General features: G+C 60.3%; 1 protein-coding gene across 1 annotated transcript; it reads right to left on the reverse strand.

The window, feature by feature from the left end:
- Nucleotides 1–880: 880 nt before the first annotated feature.
- On the reverse strand, nt 881–14583 carry LOC107308883. Its single transcript, XM_032443205.1, has 19 exons — nt 14415–14583; nt 13697–13808; nt 13504–13567; nt 13356–13390; nt 13011–13071; nt 12877–12933; nt 12728–12787; nt 11795–11850; nt 11174–11516; nt 9241–9746; nt 5813–5946; nt 5463–5559; nt 4802–4857; nt 4644–4694; nt 4268–4376; nt 4133–4178; nt 3513–3611; nt 3140–3220; nt 881–3067 (listed from the first exon to the last, which is right to left on the reverse strand). The coding sequence occupies exons 1-19, from the start codon at nt 14542–14544 to the stop codon at nt 2738–2740; spliced, it is 2427 nt and encodes an 808-aa protein (XP_032299096.1). The 5' UTR covers nt 14545–14583; the 3' UTR covers nt 881–2737.
- Nucleotides 14584–15849: the final 1266 nt, after the last annotated feature.

Consider the following 15849-nt stretch of genomic DNA (forward strand, 5'->3'; position numbering starts at 1 on the left):
GCTTTTATCCGGCCGGGTTGCTGAACGCGTTCCTACAGTCCCGCCAACTTCGGCTTTTCTTCCCCGATCCCTACAAACTCAACGCTGGGGATGAGCATCCTCCTCTCACGCACGGTTGGCTGGCAGCTCTTTTCCAGCAGCGGGGCCCCGCACGCTGCCGCAGCCCCTGCCCGCTCCCTTCCCGCAGAGGAACGCCGCGCAGCGCCCTGCTCAGCTCCGCGCTCCGCTCCCGGACCGAGCCCTGTGCGGGAGCGTGAGCCGAGGCGATTGCGGGAGCGAGGCGGGAGGGGCTGCGGGGGCCGTTCCGCTTCTGGCGGAGGAGCGGGGAGAAGACAGAGCTGAACGGCCCTCGGACGGAGGCATCTATCCCGTGTCACCCCCTCGCGCTGCACGGACACTTCACGACGAGAAGTTTGATTTAAACTCCGACAGCTGTAATTTTCAGCTCCTCCCGGTTCGAACGAGCACCGTTCGGTGACCACGTAACGCGCAGCGCTTTGCTTTAGGTCCGGGGCTGGGCTTGATGCGTATCGCTTCCGACAGGACGGAGCGGGTAACCGACAGCCGAGGGAACCGCGCCGAGACACGGCGGTGCGGAGCACCGTGACACCAAAGCCCGGCTCCGCAGCTCCGCAGCTCCGCGCCGCTCTCCCCCATCCCGGCCCTGCCCCGCTCCCGTCCCGCTCAGCGGTGCCGCACGACTCGTGGCTCCCGGCGGGCGCCGCAACCGGCGCGGCGATACCGGAGCGTTGCGGGGCCGCCACGGCGCTGAGCATCGCGGGGCTCGTCGAGCGGCTTCCGTCCGCCCCGCCAGCCCGCAACGAGAGCAGGACATCGCCACCGCCGCGTTACCGACAAAGTTCATTTGCTCTTTTTTCAATGAATTATCCCTTTTATTTGTTTATTTCTTTGATCAACTATAAATGAAAGTTATTCGTGTATATAAAACTGAAGTTTTTTACCGTTGAAATCGAACTGTACATGTTTACTACAGGAAAAAATATCAACTCTTGTTTAACAAGACATTATACATCAATAAGCAAGAACCTTGTGGAGGGTTTGCAATCACCTGGTCTATAAAAACAAGCGGGACGAATAACAGCAATTTATATGCAAAAGTAATGATTTAATGACTATAAGCAAGACAAAGCAATAGAATTGTGCTTCTTTTGCAGACTGGAGACAATGAAATGTTTTAACTACAATTTTCCCGTACAAACATGAAACAATATCCATATAGAATAAACACCCTCACAAATGTATAACTGGTGGGTGATGAACACACACGAAGTTCGACCAAAGCAAAGCACAAACTGAAAAGTGTTCCGGGCCGTTCTGTTTGGTGGCGGAAAAGTCCCTTCTGCTGAACAAATCACACCCTCAGGAGCCCCCAGGAAACGCCCCGCTGGAGGCCCTCACCGAGGAGGCGTTCTCTGCAATTTATCGGAAGGATTCAAGTACCTGTTAAGCTCTACTGAAGTTAGTACTGTACCATATACATATATATTAAAAAGCAATTTAGATAAAACGCCTTCACGCAGCCAACCGCTGGCTCCTTAAAATTTATACCAAATAGTTTATGGCTTCTCGAGTGATTCCGTGTGCTTTTAAAAACACAGTCCCCACCGCACCGAGTAATAAAAAGGCAATCAAGCACATCAATTACTTTCATCTCCCTTCACTTTTTTTTTTTTGTTGGGTTTTTGGTGTTTTTTTTTGCTTTTTTTTTTTTTTGCTTTTTTTTTGTGTGTTTTTTTTTTCCTTCATCACTTCAACAACATTCGGTAAAGTAAAAAATAAACCACACCTGGGAGAGAGGGGGAAAGAAAGGGGAAAAATAAAGACAAAGGCAGTCAAATGCTTTGGGGATTGGCAATCGCCTCCAGGTTAGCGGAGCGGTTGTGCTTCCTCAGCGCTGCGGCTCTATGGCAGTGCGAGCAGAGCTCAACCAGGCGGCATCTGCAAGGGTCGAACCGGTTCTGAAATTTAACAACCATATAATGAGTGCATGAAACACAATATTTTCTTTATAGTATTTATAAATATATCATACAATACTGTTTCCTGTTATGTCATATACCAATATGGCATTGTACAATAAGCATAATGCCATCTGATTCTTACAAAAGCGAATCATTTAAACAAGTCAGTAAATAAAACGGTAATACCCGCTTTTAGGCATACAGATTGTAAAACTGAAGTTTACTTTTTGTTTGATCGGTTCTGCGCGGCAACAGAGAATTAAGGATGCAACATAAGAATCAAAATGGCTAATACGCAAAAATTGTTATTCACAGTGACATGGCTACATATATGCATTATTCTATGCATATCCTTTCTGTTTCGTCGAATTTCAAGATGAAAAAGCACTTGCTTTCTACAGGTTCACAAAACGGCATAATAACAATAACAATCGAAGAGAACGCGGTGGAGGACTTAGTCTGGGTTAACCAGCTACGTCCCAGGGCTTCTACCAGCTCGGTCGGGCTGAGGGCCCCGCAGCACTCAGCACACCCAGGTGTCACTTCTGTTTGCTTCCCGGTCCTTTGGAAACCATTTACATTTCAATCTCGCGTCGCAATTAACGTCCACAGCGAATGTCACCTAGTTCGCCTTTCATAGCCAAGTTCAGTGTCACTACAAAAGAAAGCAGTTTGGACGAGAGTCACGTGTATTAGCATCTATAAAGCTGTAATGGCATGAGAGATCTATAGAGAGGAGGGTCGAAGCCAGGCCGTCAGCCGGACGAAGTGGCCGAGGAGCCATTTATGGAGGATTTCCGCGCTCTGTTGGTGAAGGAGGACTGATGGTTGCTGCCGGGGCTGCTGCTGGTGCCGTTCATGGTGCTGGAGATGTGTGGGAACTGTGGGTGGGGAGACTGGACCGGCGTGCTGGGGCTGGGCAGGCAGGAGGAGGTGGAGGGCAGCCCCCCGGCTGGGCTGCTGGCTTTGTCGCTGCCAGAGTCGCTCTCCAGCTCGCCGCTGTTGCTGAGGCCTTCCCGCTGGTGACCGATCTTCATCCTCTTGCAGGTGGGCCGCACGCGGTATTTGAGGGGCAGTGGGCCATTCTGCAAGGTAAGAGAACAGTCAGAACCCCAGGTACCGCCCCACCACGCCGCTGCATGCCTCCGAGTCATTACCCGTCTCCAGGTATAGATGTAGGCAATGTCCATCAGCGTGTAGTAGTCCTTCAGGGGCTCCTCCTCATACATCACATCGATCTGCCGTGAGATACAGCCCAGAGTCAGTGTGCGGCTCTGTGCCGAAGGCAGCCTCAGAGTGCTCCAAAGCACCAGGCCCAGCATGCAGGGAACTGGGAATTTTCACATATACTAAACAGATTAATTAATCTCTTTACACCTCTATAACTACAGCAAGGCCAAACCCCCCATGAGGCATTTTAAATAATGCCCTGGCTCCCACCAGTATGCTGCCAACTCCACACATACATGGCCAGAAACCCAAAGTATATAGGATGCCAGCAGCGTTAACAGGGATGGAGCAGTGAGGTACCTGGAACGTGTTGGGGATATCCATCTTACTCCGCAGGAACTTTCGTAGATGCATCACTGTCATCGCTGCCGGGCAGCGCAAGTATCTTTTGTCATTCACCTATCGGCACAACAAGGGACACGGGTCACCAAAGCTGCACTCTTAGCACCGTAGGTGATATTTTACAAATGCACATTGTTAAATTAAGAAGTGCAATAGGGCAATTTCTGATCTTCTAGGGGACAACAGAACGAGGTGGTAAATCACAGCTCCAGGAAAAAATCATTTCAAAGCAACTGATTTTACAAAAAAATAGACTGACATCTCACACTACACCCCCTCTCAATGATGCACACGTATTAGAGGCCGACTAAATAATAATAATAATAATTAATAATAATGTATTACAAAATTAGAAGAATAAAAAGATGAGGTTCAGCTTTAAAAGTGATGCTGCCAGCATTGGTTACTTGCTGTTTCTAGGGGCTGGCAGCACACAGGGCTGCAGGAAGCCCTCAGTGCTGGGAGATGTGCTCCTTTTTGTCCTGGACACAAACCAGCTATTTTTCCCAGCTACAAACCCACAAGGAACCGCTCATGGCTGTGCCACACTGCCTCTGGAGTAAAGGAAACTTATTTACCTCCTCCTTTGATTTCTCTTTCTCTTTATTTCCTTTCCGTTCCAGTCTGCGAGGAGAAATGAAACAATTACAACAAATAACAAAGAGCTGCCATCGGTCAGGTGAGCATTAAAAAACTGCCATTCTGGAACTTGCCTGTTCTGGTCAAAGAACTCAATGGATAAGCTTATTATCTCGTCGTCTGTTATAATTCTTTTGTCTTCGTCAGCCACTTCTCCCCTGTCTTCATTAGAGCCATTGGCAGCTGCGCAGAAATTTCCACAATAATTTACATTTTGAAATTCAAATCAGGAAGAAGGGCAATTCTCGGTGAGGAGGGGGGAAAAAAAAATCCCCACGGTGAGATTACAAAATAAATCTACCCAAGCGCCAAAGCAGCAAACTTTTATCATGCTGAATTTACTTCTTAACATTCCACCCCGACAACACAGCGCTTGTGAGTTAAAAAGGAAAGAGCAGAGCACCGGGGGCAACGCGACATCGATTAGGGTCGGGAGAGAGAAGCTTTTACCATCAGCCGACGGATGAGCAGCATAGAAATCCCTTCTTCTTTTCATTTCATCTGGGGAAAAGCACACGTGGGGCATCAGTACCTCCCTGCAGCTCCCGGCAGGGATGCGGGAGAGCAGTTCTGGGCTCGGGGTATTTCTTTTGCTTTTCGGTACTTACTTTTGAAAAGGCCCGGTACCAGCTTGTACACAATATCCTGCAGAGTTTTATCTGACCTGGAAAGAAGCACCGAGCACAACACTGAGAGCACGAAGAGGCGTTTCGATGTGAGCGGTGTAACCTCTGCCAACAACAGGCGGGACTCCCGGCCTCGCGGGAGGCCGCCCATAAAACGCAGCTTACGGGAGCTTAAAATCAAACTAACGCCGCTCTGAGCACCGCTGTAAAAGCAAAGCCGGGTGTATCGCGGCACCGACACCGAAAAATCCTGCCGAAACCTGCAATTCCTCCTCAGCAAACGAGGAGCGGCAGAAAGGAACGGAGCGGAGAAAACGCTTCTGACAGGAGAAGCGAGCTGGAAGGGTTCGGCTCTCGGCTGCCGGAGCTCCGGTAAGTTTGGGGGAGGAATGGCCGTGGGAAACGGTAAGAGGCCACCGGAGCTGCGGGGCCGGCACCGTGCCCACAGCAGCCTCCCTCCGCAAAACCCGACACCGCTCAGCTCAACCCGGAGGAACCTTCAACTTCCATCAATGACAAAACTCCAAAGAGAGCGCCCGGCCGCGAGGCAGCCCGTAAATTCACGGCTCCTTTCACATTGAAATCGCGACTCAGAGATAAGATCGCCCAACGGCGCGGCCCCGCGCGACGCGCCCGCCCCTACCTGATGTTGAGCAGCGGCCGGGTTTTGTGCACTTGGACATCGCAGATCGGACAGTACTTGCTCGTCTCCAAGTACCGCACGATGCACGTCTTGCAGACTGCAAGGCAAACACGGGAGCCTTTAGCGATGCTCGGAGGTGACACGGAGCATGCATAGACACACAGAGGTGCGATCTCCTCAACTATGCGGCCGGGAATCGGCCATTGTCAGCAGCGCGCCGCTTAAGCTAAACAAATACTCAAATCGGCCGCGATTAACATGAAAAGGCGACGCTTAGAGCACATATATTGCGCCTTTAACAAAGACCGTAGCGCGGTCGGCAGGACGAGCCGCGGTGCCGCGGTACTCACAGGAGTGCAGGCACTCGATGATGGTGGTGGCGTCGATGAAGTACCCGCCGCACAGCACGCACATGAGGTGCGGGTTCAGCTCCGTGATTTTGATCCTGGTCGTCCGGTGCATTTTGGCGCGGGGCGAGGCGGCTCTGTAACACACACGGCCGGGACGGGCCGCTCAGCGGGGCCGCGTCCCAGGTGCGGGGCCCGGCGGAGGGCGGCGGCGGCGGCGCGGATCCGGGCCGGGCCGTGCGGGGCGCAGCGCAGCGCGGGGGACGCGGGGCCGGGCCGGGCGCAGCGCGTGGAGGCGCGGCCGCTCCCCGCCGGGCGCGGGGCTCGGGGCTGCCGGCGCAACGCGGCGCAACGCGGCGCAACGCGGAGCAACGCGGAGCTCGGCGGGGCCGGCCGGGCACCGGGCTGCCGGCGAGCAGCACAAAGGGGAACCAGCGCCTCCCGGTGCGGCTGCCCTGGCATTTCCGGAGAGCGGGGAGGGGAGGCGGGGGGAGGGCGGGGGGGACAGCGCACCGCGCGGCGGAGGCCGGGCACCGGGGCGGCGGGCCGGGCCGCGAGGGGGTCCGGGGCGGCCGCGGCTGACGCTTCGGTGCCGGCATTCCGGATCCGGCTCCGCTCTCCGAGGGGGTTCGCGTATAGCAACTTACACTTACAGCTTGCATCCTGCCACCGCTGGGAACACGCGAGAGCCGGGCGGGGGGGCGGCGGGGGGCGGGCCGGCCGAAGCCGAGCGGGCCGGGGGGTGGGACGCGGGGCCCGGGGCTGGGCGGAGGGGTGGAGGGCCTAGCGAGAGCGGGCCCGCGGGGGTCTGAGCCACGGCGCGAGGGAGGGGACGGGAGGAGGTGGGGAAGGAAGGGCGGGCAGGGGGAGGGCGGCGAGAGGGGGGGAGCGCGGGAAGGGTGCGGGGGGGGGGGGATGGGGTGGTCGAGGAGACCTGAAGTCAGGGGCTGAGTGGACCTTGGAGGCGCCGCGGTGAAGTGATGGTGATTAATGTAAGGAGGCGGGGACCGAAAGAAGAGGGATGTGGAGGGTGGGGGTTTCGCCTCGAGGGGCTCGGGGCGCGGTGCGGGGCCGAGCCGGGCCGAGGCGAGCGCGGGAGGCTCCTCCCGAGCCTCGGCCATTTCGGATCCTCGCGGGGGCCTCTCTCTCTCCACGTCGACTCGGGGCGAGGAGCCACCGCTCGCCCCCGCCGCTCCCCGCCCGTTCCCGCGCCGGGCACCGCGCCCGCGGCCCCTCCGCTCCCTGCCTGCCTCCGCCGCTCCGCTCCTCTCCCTGCCGCAGAGCTCCGTCTTTCTCTCCCCCCTCTTTTGTGGCTCATCTGAACGCCTCCCGCGGCCGAAGCGGAGCGGGGCTAAGTTCCGCAGGAGGCGGTCAGAGGCTCGAAGCGCCGGGCGAGGGGATGGGGCAGAACACTCGTCCCGGTCCTTAAAACCCTCCTCCTTTTGAGTCATGAAGCTGCGCACCGAGGGGGTAAAAATACAAAGCCCAAACCGACCTTAAACGGTACCTCCGTGACAACACGCGAGGGACCATGTGACCAGACCATTCCTAAAGCTAAATCAACACCTTGTCGACACGACGCGGCGACGGGAGCGAAAAACAAATGTCATCTCCACAGCCTGAAACCCATAAAGCCCATCGGGTGCAGCGGCACCGACGTTCCATGCGCACACACTATTGAAAACGAGAGGGAACATGAACCGGAGGGGAAAGCTCTCCGCGGGAAAACGCCCCACCGGCCCCGGCAGCGGCACGGCGGATCGCGTTCTGCCCGCCGGACCCCAGCGATGCCGCCGGGCACCGGGTCCCTCCCGCCCCCAGCGCTGCCCCCCGCCCGCGGTTCGAGTCTGACGCCGCTCCCCGGGCTCCACGCGGAGCCGCCGCCCCTCGGGGCGCTGCTCCCGGCACCGCGCAGCGCTCCCGTGGGCTCCGCGGTTCGGCCGCGTTACCCCGGACCGGGCACGGAGCTGCCCGACAACAGCGCACAGCGCCAACGAGCGACCTCGGCACGGAAACTTCTGCTGCTGCTGCTGCTCCAGGAGCAGCTCCAAACGAGCTCCCCAGTACCAAACCGGAGCGAGCAGGCACAGAGAAAAGCGAAGCCTCCAAAGCACCGGGTGAGCCCGGTTCCTCACAGCCGCCCCCTACAACGGGCAGCAAAGCGGGAGCCCTCCCCGCTGTGTTCCATGTGAATGGCATTTCCAGGGTCCCCGACCCTCCGCTCCGCACTCCCAAAGCGGCACCCAGAGCTGCTGTGCGGGGACACGCAGCGCCCTGCCGCGCTGCCCGCCCGGTTCTGGCTCTGCTCGCTCAGTGCTCGCCGTTCCCAACCTCCCGAGGTAACCTCAGCATGAAGCCGAGCGGGGATTCCTCCCCATCCCTGGCGCTCTGGGACCAACTTTTAAATACATCGACGCGTTTATTTCACTCCTTCATAAATGGAGAAGGACTGAATTAACCCTAAAATGTGTTTCGTCGACCCTCCCCCTTCCCCATCGAGAGGGATTCATCGCCTGCAGACCGCCCTTGTCAGAGCTGTGTCACACTGCTATCCCCGCCCGACGGGATCACCGCCGGCATCGGTCCCTGCCCCGCGCACAAGCCCCACGCACACTCGCACACGCAGCATCATCCTCAGCCCTGGTTTCGGGCAGCAGAGAAACACCTTTGGATTCTTCCAGTCCGCGGTGGCAGCGGTTGACGAGGTCACCCGACAGCTCCGGGCCGGGACAACAACGTGTGTATTTACTCCCGACACATAGAGTGGCCCGACCCAAACACGGGGAGATAACACCCGCCGGGAGCACACACTGCCCGCAACCGATTATTGAGAGGCCTTATACGGATGATGTCAAAATGAAGAAAACCAGAGGGTCCTCTCCTGCTCAGGATCAGCGGCATTATCACAAATCTATAAACGCGACCGACTCCCGAACTCTGCCTGACGGTCCCCGACGGAACCCACGGGCAGCCCCTGGCCGGGACGCCCCGTTCTGCCCCCGCGCTGCTTCGGGGAAGGACGGGACGGGGCTTCTCGCGGGGGCTCCGAGTCCTCGCCCTGCAGCCAGGGAATAGCCGGGACAGAGAGGAAAAGGACCCGTCCTTTAAGCAGCCGCCGTGGACCCGCGTTAACTCGGCAAAGCGTCCCCCAGAACCGCCCCGAGGTGCTCTCACTGCGCCGGGGACGGCCGGGGCAGAGCTGTGCACGGCGCGGGGCCGCAGCCCCCATCCCGGGGCCGGCCCCCCGAGGCTGCCCGGAGCTCTCGGGGCTCGCAGCGCTGCTCCCTGCATTTCCCGGCCGGGAACGGGAGCGCGGCCGGCCGGGTCTCCGAGCTTCGTGGGGAGCGGAGCGGCGAGCAAAGTTTCTAAAAGCTGAAAAGCGCCCGTCCGACTCGCACAGAAACGCGCTCTCCTCCCCCCTTTATTTTTACCTGATTTTTCGCAAATACTGACAGCTCCCCACGGCTCTGCCCGCGTGGATTTTCCGCCAGGCCACGCACCCGCACACACCTCCACAGCCGTCCGCCCGCGGCCGTCGGGGGCCCCACGCGCGGCGCCGCACCCGGCGGGGGCTGCGAGAGCGATGATCCCCTCCGGGGCCGGACAGAAGGAAAACCTCGATCGAGCGCGGCCCCGTCCGCGGCTCCGTCCCTCCGCTCCGGGGCTCCGCACCCCGCACGCCGCCCCGAAGCCCACGCTGAAAACCGCGAGTTCGACCCAAAAGTACGGGGGGGAAAAAAAAAAAAAAAAGCGAAGAAAAAAAGGAAAAAAAAAAAGAAAAAAGTTGAGTCCCGGCGCTGCCCCCCCCGGCGCCCCTCGCCGCGGGGTTACCCCAAACTTCGCCGTTTTCCGCACGGCCGGGAGAGAGGCGCCGGGAGCAGCCGGGGACCGCCATCTTACCGCCGCCCGCTCTGCCCCGCCGCTCGCCCAACTTAAGTTAATAACACTCGGTGCGGGGCGGCCCGCAGCCTAACAGCCCCCGCGCGGGGACCGCCGCCCCCCAACGGCCCCGTCCCTATAAAACGGCCCCGCTCGGGGGCCCCTTCGCCCCCCCCGGCCGCGTCGATCGCCGAGAGCCCCGCGCTCGCTCGACCCGGGCGGCTCCGCGCTTCGCGATCGTCCCCGTTCCGTCAAAATCTGCCTTTAAACAAAGGGCGCCGGGGCCCGGCCGGCAGCGGGGGCCGCAAATACGAATATTCCCCTCGGGGGCCGTGCGCGCCCGGAGCCGCTCGGGGGCTCGGGGGGGAAGAAAGGAACTAAAATCGGGCGCCGTGGGCGCGTAACGAAAGCGGCCGCCCGGGCCGCCGCCGCCGCCGCCGTGTGTGTGTGTGTGTGTGTGTGTGTGTGCGCGCGTGCGGCGGGCGCGGGGCTGTCAGCGCCGCTCCGAACCGCGCCGAGCGGGGACGCCCCGCGCCCGCCGCCCCCCGGCGCCCCCCGCCCGCCCGGGGTTCCCCCGCCGCATACGTACCCGGAAAAGGGAGCCGGCGGGCGACGATCGGGGCGGCCGAAAAAGACAATGAAAGTTAAAAGTCGTTCAGCAGAAAATGAATGTGAGCCAAGCGGCCATCTTGAAATGAACTGCAGACGCTGTCAATCGCGAGGAGCGCACCAACGCCGCCGCTCCGCTCATGCCGCCCGCGGCACCGCCGTGTCCGCGCCGCTCCGCCGACCCTCGGCCGCTCCCTGGGCGCCGCGCGGGGCCGCGCCGTGCTCAGCCGGCCGGGGGCCGCCCGCTCCGGCCCATTGTCTCGCCCGCTCCCCCCCCGCTCCGCCGCCCGCTCGCCGTCGTTTTTTTTTTTGTTGTTGTTGTTGCTTTTTTTTTTTTTTTTTATTATGATTATTTCATAGTTGGTGGCGGGGGGACGGGGGAGGGAGGGCGGAGGAGGGAAAATCGCGAGGCTGAAGGCGCACACTGGAAACTGACACCGTCCCCAAAATGGCTCGGAGTTCGCCCGCCCCGCCAGCGTCACGTGGGGCTCCTCATTCCTTAAGGGTGGCCTGGGAATTAGCGGCGGTGCGGTCGGGGCCGGCCGCCTCCCCGTGACCCAATCCCGCACCCGGCCGCCTCCCACCCGCGCCCTCGCCCCCCCCCTCCTCCCCCGCTTCCCGCCGCCCCTCCCCTCCCCCCGGCTCTACACGCGCCCTCCCGTCTCGCCGCCGATTCCTCCTTTTCGCCGCCGCCTCCCCGCCCCGCTCGGCCTGGCCTCGCCGCCGCCCCTCCCCCCGCCCGCGGCTCCCTCCGCCTCTCCCCCGCCCCCTCCTCCCGGCCCACACCCCCCAACCGCGGCCACGCGCGTCCTCCCCCACCCCACCCCCGACCCTCCGGGCCCCCCACGCAGCACTTGTTGCGTGGCCCTCCCGCACCCACGCGTGGGGCAGCGCCAGGCGGGGCCCCTCCGGGGGAGGGGGAGGCGGCAGAGCCCCGTAGCGCGGAGCGGGGCTGCACCGGGGCCGTCCCGCTGCCCTCCGTCGGGGCCCCTCCGCGCCACCCCGTGGGGGCGGCCCGACCCGTCCCGTCCCGCGGCGCCCGCGCTCCCCCCGGCGGCAGGTGCGAGTGGGGGGCATCGCCGAGACGAACGGACGGAGGGAGCCGCCGTCGAGCTCCGGGTCAGCCCAAGGGGAACGCGGAGCTCCGTGCGGCCCGAGCCGATACCGCGCCCTCGGGTGTGGGGAACTGAACCCAGGCGGTACGGGAGGGGAAAATCGGCTTTAATGGAACCCGAAAGAAAATACACGGCATATAAAAGGGGGGATGCTCTGCAGACACAATGGTTGAGGCAGTATTTAACAAAAAAAGGCAGTATTTTCAAGAAAATATAACAGGAGCGAGGGATCCCGACTGCATATTCCATCCGAACAGGTCTAGATTCACGTCCAGAAATTGTTACAAAATGGTCTGGACCAAGAGATGTGCACAGAGATGTGCACAGAAGGGCATTTGCCATTGGGAATGTTGTGACGTGGTGCCCGGCTGCCCTCGGTCACAGCTGTGTTGCTCTCTCCAGGCTCTTGGCAGCGTCCTTCAGCTTCCCGACCAAATCCTGGGACAGGGAACACCTCAGAATGAGTTTTGGAAAGGTCAGTGCGTGGTGCCACAGTGCCCTCTGTGCAGGGCAGCACGAGACAGCCCTCAGCTCCCCCTCATCCATTGGGCAACACAAGCAAGTCATTTCATTTCTTCCACTTTTTCTGCTGTAAAATAGGGTGGTACTCTGGAGCTGAAGGACAATGCCTTGTAACGTATACGACCTACTAACATACATTGCTGTCCTTAGCACAGCAGTACAGCTGCAATGGCTGCTGCACGCCGCTGCTCTGAGCACCACAAGCACTGAAAATCCCGAGTGCCATTCTGCACAGGGACTATCCCATGTGCCAGCCCTGCCTGGGGCAGCCATCAACCCAAGCACTGGCATTGGCAAAGATGCCTCCCAGTGCCTCCAGTTCACTCCCTTTCGAATAGGTGCATAACTACACCACAGAGCAGAGCTCACTGCTTCACCACACTGCTGGTGTGTCACCTACACACTGACACTGGTTCATTCCCTACTTGGAAGCACGGCATGCTTAGGTCACTGAGCTGCTTCCTTCAGCCATTTCCCTGAACCACTGGGATGAGGGTTTGAGGGAAGTGATGCATTCCCTCCCATACATATGTGTGACAGCATGCTCGCTATCTATGTGTGTACAGAGAGCAGCACGTGCCACTGAAATCAGTCACTTTACAACTTCAGTGAGGGCCATGACCAGAAGTGTTGCACAGCAAATTCCCCCCTACCCTCCTGCCTGTTAATTTGGTTGGTTGTTTTTTATTTTAGAGTTATTTGTACTGTTTAATTGTGATTGAAAAAAAAGGCGTTAAGAGCTATTGCCATCCAGAGCGGGGGCCAGGCAGAGAAATGGGGAGAGGGAAGGTACCTGCAGCTGCTCCATGGTGCAGCTGAAGCTGAGGTCTGTCTGTGATCCCGCATCGCTGTTCTGTAGGAAACAAAACCGAAGCGGGCTGCTTTATTGCAAAATGATATAAATGGCAATTCTTCCTTGGGAGGAGTGTGAGGAGCGCATACCTCGGTGCTGAGGGTCAGCAGGTAGGTGGGCTGGTAGGCTCGGTGCAGCTCGTGGGTCTGCGGCAGAACAGTGCTCAGCACAGCAGGGTCAGGGCAGCGGGGGGGGTCCCACAACCCTGTGCCTCCACCCTTACCTGGATGCGGTACCCCAGGCGCCAGGACACGTCTGTCACGTGTGGAGGGGCCCGGCCTATGCTGGGAGACAGACAACAGCAGGCGGTGCGGGAGGGGCTGAGCCCACACTGCCTGCATGCTGTATGCAACACTGCAAAGGGTCACAGCGACTTAAAGGGCAACATGGGAAGGAGGGGGGAAAGTTTCTAAAGATGTTTTCCACAGTCTGTTAGAAATGCAATAACAAAGAGTAATTACAGAAAAACACACACAAAAAAAGCATGATGACATGGATGGGGGGGGGGGTGCGGTGCTCCACAGGCACTGCTGAGCTGCCCCCAGCCCATGGCCCCGTGCCCACTTACCTCCCCAGCAGCTCCTCCAGTGCATCCCGGTTTTTCTGGAGAAAAGGAAAACAAAAAAAGAAAGGCAAGAGCAAAACACAATTGCAGAATTCAAACCGTTTGCTCCGGGAGAAAGAAAACACCGCTGTGTTACAGCAGGGCGCCAGACCTGGTACTCGGTGCAGAACTGCTCGATCCGCTCCTTGTCCAGCTTGCACTCCTCCAGGCAGGCGCTGCGGGACGACACGGCCATGGGCAGACCCCTCTCATCCCCGAACCCACCCACCCATCCACACACCCACACACACACACACACAGCCCCCAGCCCCGGCGTTGCGGGCCGTGCCGGGCCCTCTCAGTACCTGAGTGCCGCGGGGTCGGCTCTCTGCCTGCCCGCCTCCAGGATGCAGGCGGCGGCGGCGGCGTGGCACTGCTTCAGCACCGCGGGGTCAACGTCGCTCAGCTCGGGGTCGGCTGCGGGAGACGCGGGGCTGCCAACGCTGCCGCTCCCCGCGGGACGGCGCTTCTGCCCCTCCCGCACGCTCCCTCCCGCGACCCGGAGCCGCGTCCCGCCCGGCACCGCTCCTCCCATCGGGGTCGCGGGCGGCAGCGGCTCCCCCCAACCCCAACCCCAACCCTGAGCCCGAGAGAAACGCGGAGGGGCGCGGGGAACGGACGCGGCCAAAGCTGCAGCGGGAGGAGGAGCGGGGCGGCTCGTGGGGGTCCGGCCGTGGGGGCGGTAAGCCCGTGCCCTGTGTGCGTGCACAACCCCGTGTGCGCACATACTGGCACATACCCCTACGTGCACGCCCAGCCCCATGTGCACCTTCATGCGTGTGCACATACACCTGTACGCGTGCACGTCCCTGTGTGCACACCAGCACCTATAAGCACGCACACCCCGACGCGGAGCACACACACACGCACGTGGCTCTGTGTACACGCACACCCCCATGTGCACGCAGACACCCCACGGCGCACATCCACCCACACGGACACTGACACGCGGACACCCCACGCACGCTGACCCACACGCCCCTCACCCCGCACACAGGCGGCCCCGCCGCCCGCCCCGCTCACCCCCGCTGCCGTGGGGCTGCAGGACGGCCCTGAAGGCGCCCCGGAGCAGCGCGCTGTACGCGCGGCCGTCGAGGCGCCGGGGGTCGCCCAGCAGCCGGCAGCCGCCCTGCACCCACGGACACAGCTCCATTGCGGCGCCGCGACCTTCGACACGCGCACACGTGACCGACGGCGCCGGGGCGGAGCCGCGGCCGCTGCGACACCGCGGGGAGGAGCCGGGAACGGAGCGGAGCCGGGAGCGGAGCCGAGCGGGGAAAGGGGAGCGGGGAGCGGCTCCTCCCGCCCGGGGCGGCGTCGGGCCGGGCGCTGCGTTGTGCTGCGCTGAGAGCACCGTCAGTCCGGACCGTTCCCTTTGTGATGTTCAGCGCTCCCTTCCCGCACCTCGGTCCCCGCTCCCCGTGTCCGTATTTGTTGCTCCGGGCCGTGGGTGGCTCCGTTTGGGCCGCGGGGTTCTGTGTCAGTGGGTGACAACGTGACTTTCCGAGCTCGGCGCCCAGCTGCGCTCGGGCGGAGGAGGACACGGAATCCCGGCACCCGCAGGATCGGGCCCCCGGTTCCGAGGCGCTCCCACGCGTGTCCGTGTCAGGCCTCGCGGCACCGCCGGGACGGACGGCTCCGTTCGGTGCGCGCCGCCACCGCTCCGCTCCGCTCCGGCGCTTCTGCGTTCCGATGAGCGCCCGGCGGCCACGGAGCGAGCGCGGAGCCCGGCGGGTGAATAGTGAATAGTGAATAGGCGGCATCCCGGGGATCTGCGTTGTGCCAGGAACCGGGCAGGCGTGACGGCGGCAAGGTGGGCTCGGGAGCGGCCGTCCTGCGTCCCGAGGCACCGCTGTCACATAGAGACACGGCGCGTAAGAAAAGACATAAAATGGAGGAGAAGAAAAACCATAAAATGGAGGAGAGGACAAAGCTCAGAGCTGCGGGTTTCCGAAGGTGCCGAGACCGCGGCTGTGAAACGGGAGAGTAATAAAAAAATGCCAGAAATGTGCACGCGTGGCATGGCTGTGCGCCACGGAAATCTCCTCCCTCGTCATCCACAGCGGGTGGAAAGCCATAAATTAATATCTGGCTTCAAAGACAAATTGGTGTGTGAAGGATTCCTCCCGGCACGGCACAGTCCGCCTCAGCCCTTTCAATAATTTTCATCAGCCGATCTGTGCTTTCACTTCCCTGCCCCACCTCCCAGCAAGATCTTCTCCCCTTTCTCCCCCTCCAAAAGGAGCACGGTGCATTCACGCTGTCAGATCTCACTGCTCCTGCACAGTGCTTGCACCTTCTAAACCCAGTTCATTATCATTTCTAAGAGGAGGGGAATGTATATCGAATAAAGAAACTACAAAGGAAATTCATTAATATTTGAATATTAATTAATCAGTGAAACAAACCACCCCGGTCCGTGCAGGCTGCTGCTTTTCCAGCTTGTTCTTCATTACTC

The sequence above is a fragment of the Coturnix japonica genome, chromosome 2 (genome assembly GCF_001577835.2).
Source record: "Coturnix japonica isolate 7356 chromosome 2, Coturnix japonica 2.1, whole genome shotgun sequence".
In the NCBI taxonomy this organism is placed as follows: Eukaryota; Metazoa; Chordata; class Aves; order Galliformes; family Phasianidae; genus Coturnix; species Coturnix japonica.

Bases quoted from the DNA above. Each gene is read 5' to 3' on its own strand.
- LOC107308883 (XM_032443205.1), bottom strand. From the start codon at position 14,544: ATGGAGCTGTGTCCGTGGGTGCAGGGCGGCTGCCGGCTGCTGGGCGAC. The intron at 13,391-13,503 runs GTCTGGCGCCCT...CCTTTTCTCCAG, and splicing joins AGTTCTGCACCGAGTACCAG to AAAAACCGGGATGCACTGGA. The intron at 9,747-11,173 runs GTGCGGGAGGGC...GAGTGTTATTAA, and splicing joins TGGCGCTGCCCCACGCGTGG to CTTAAGTTGGGCGAGCGGCG.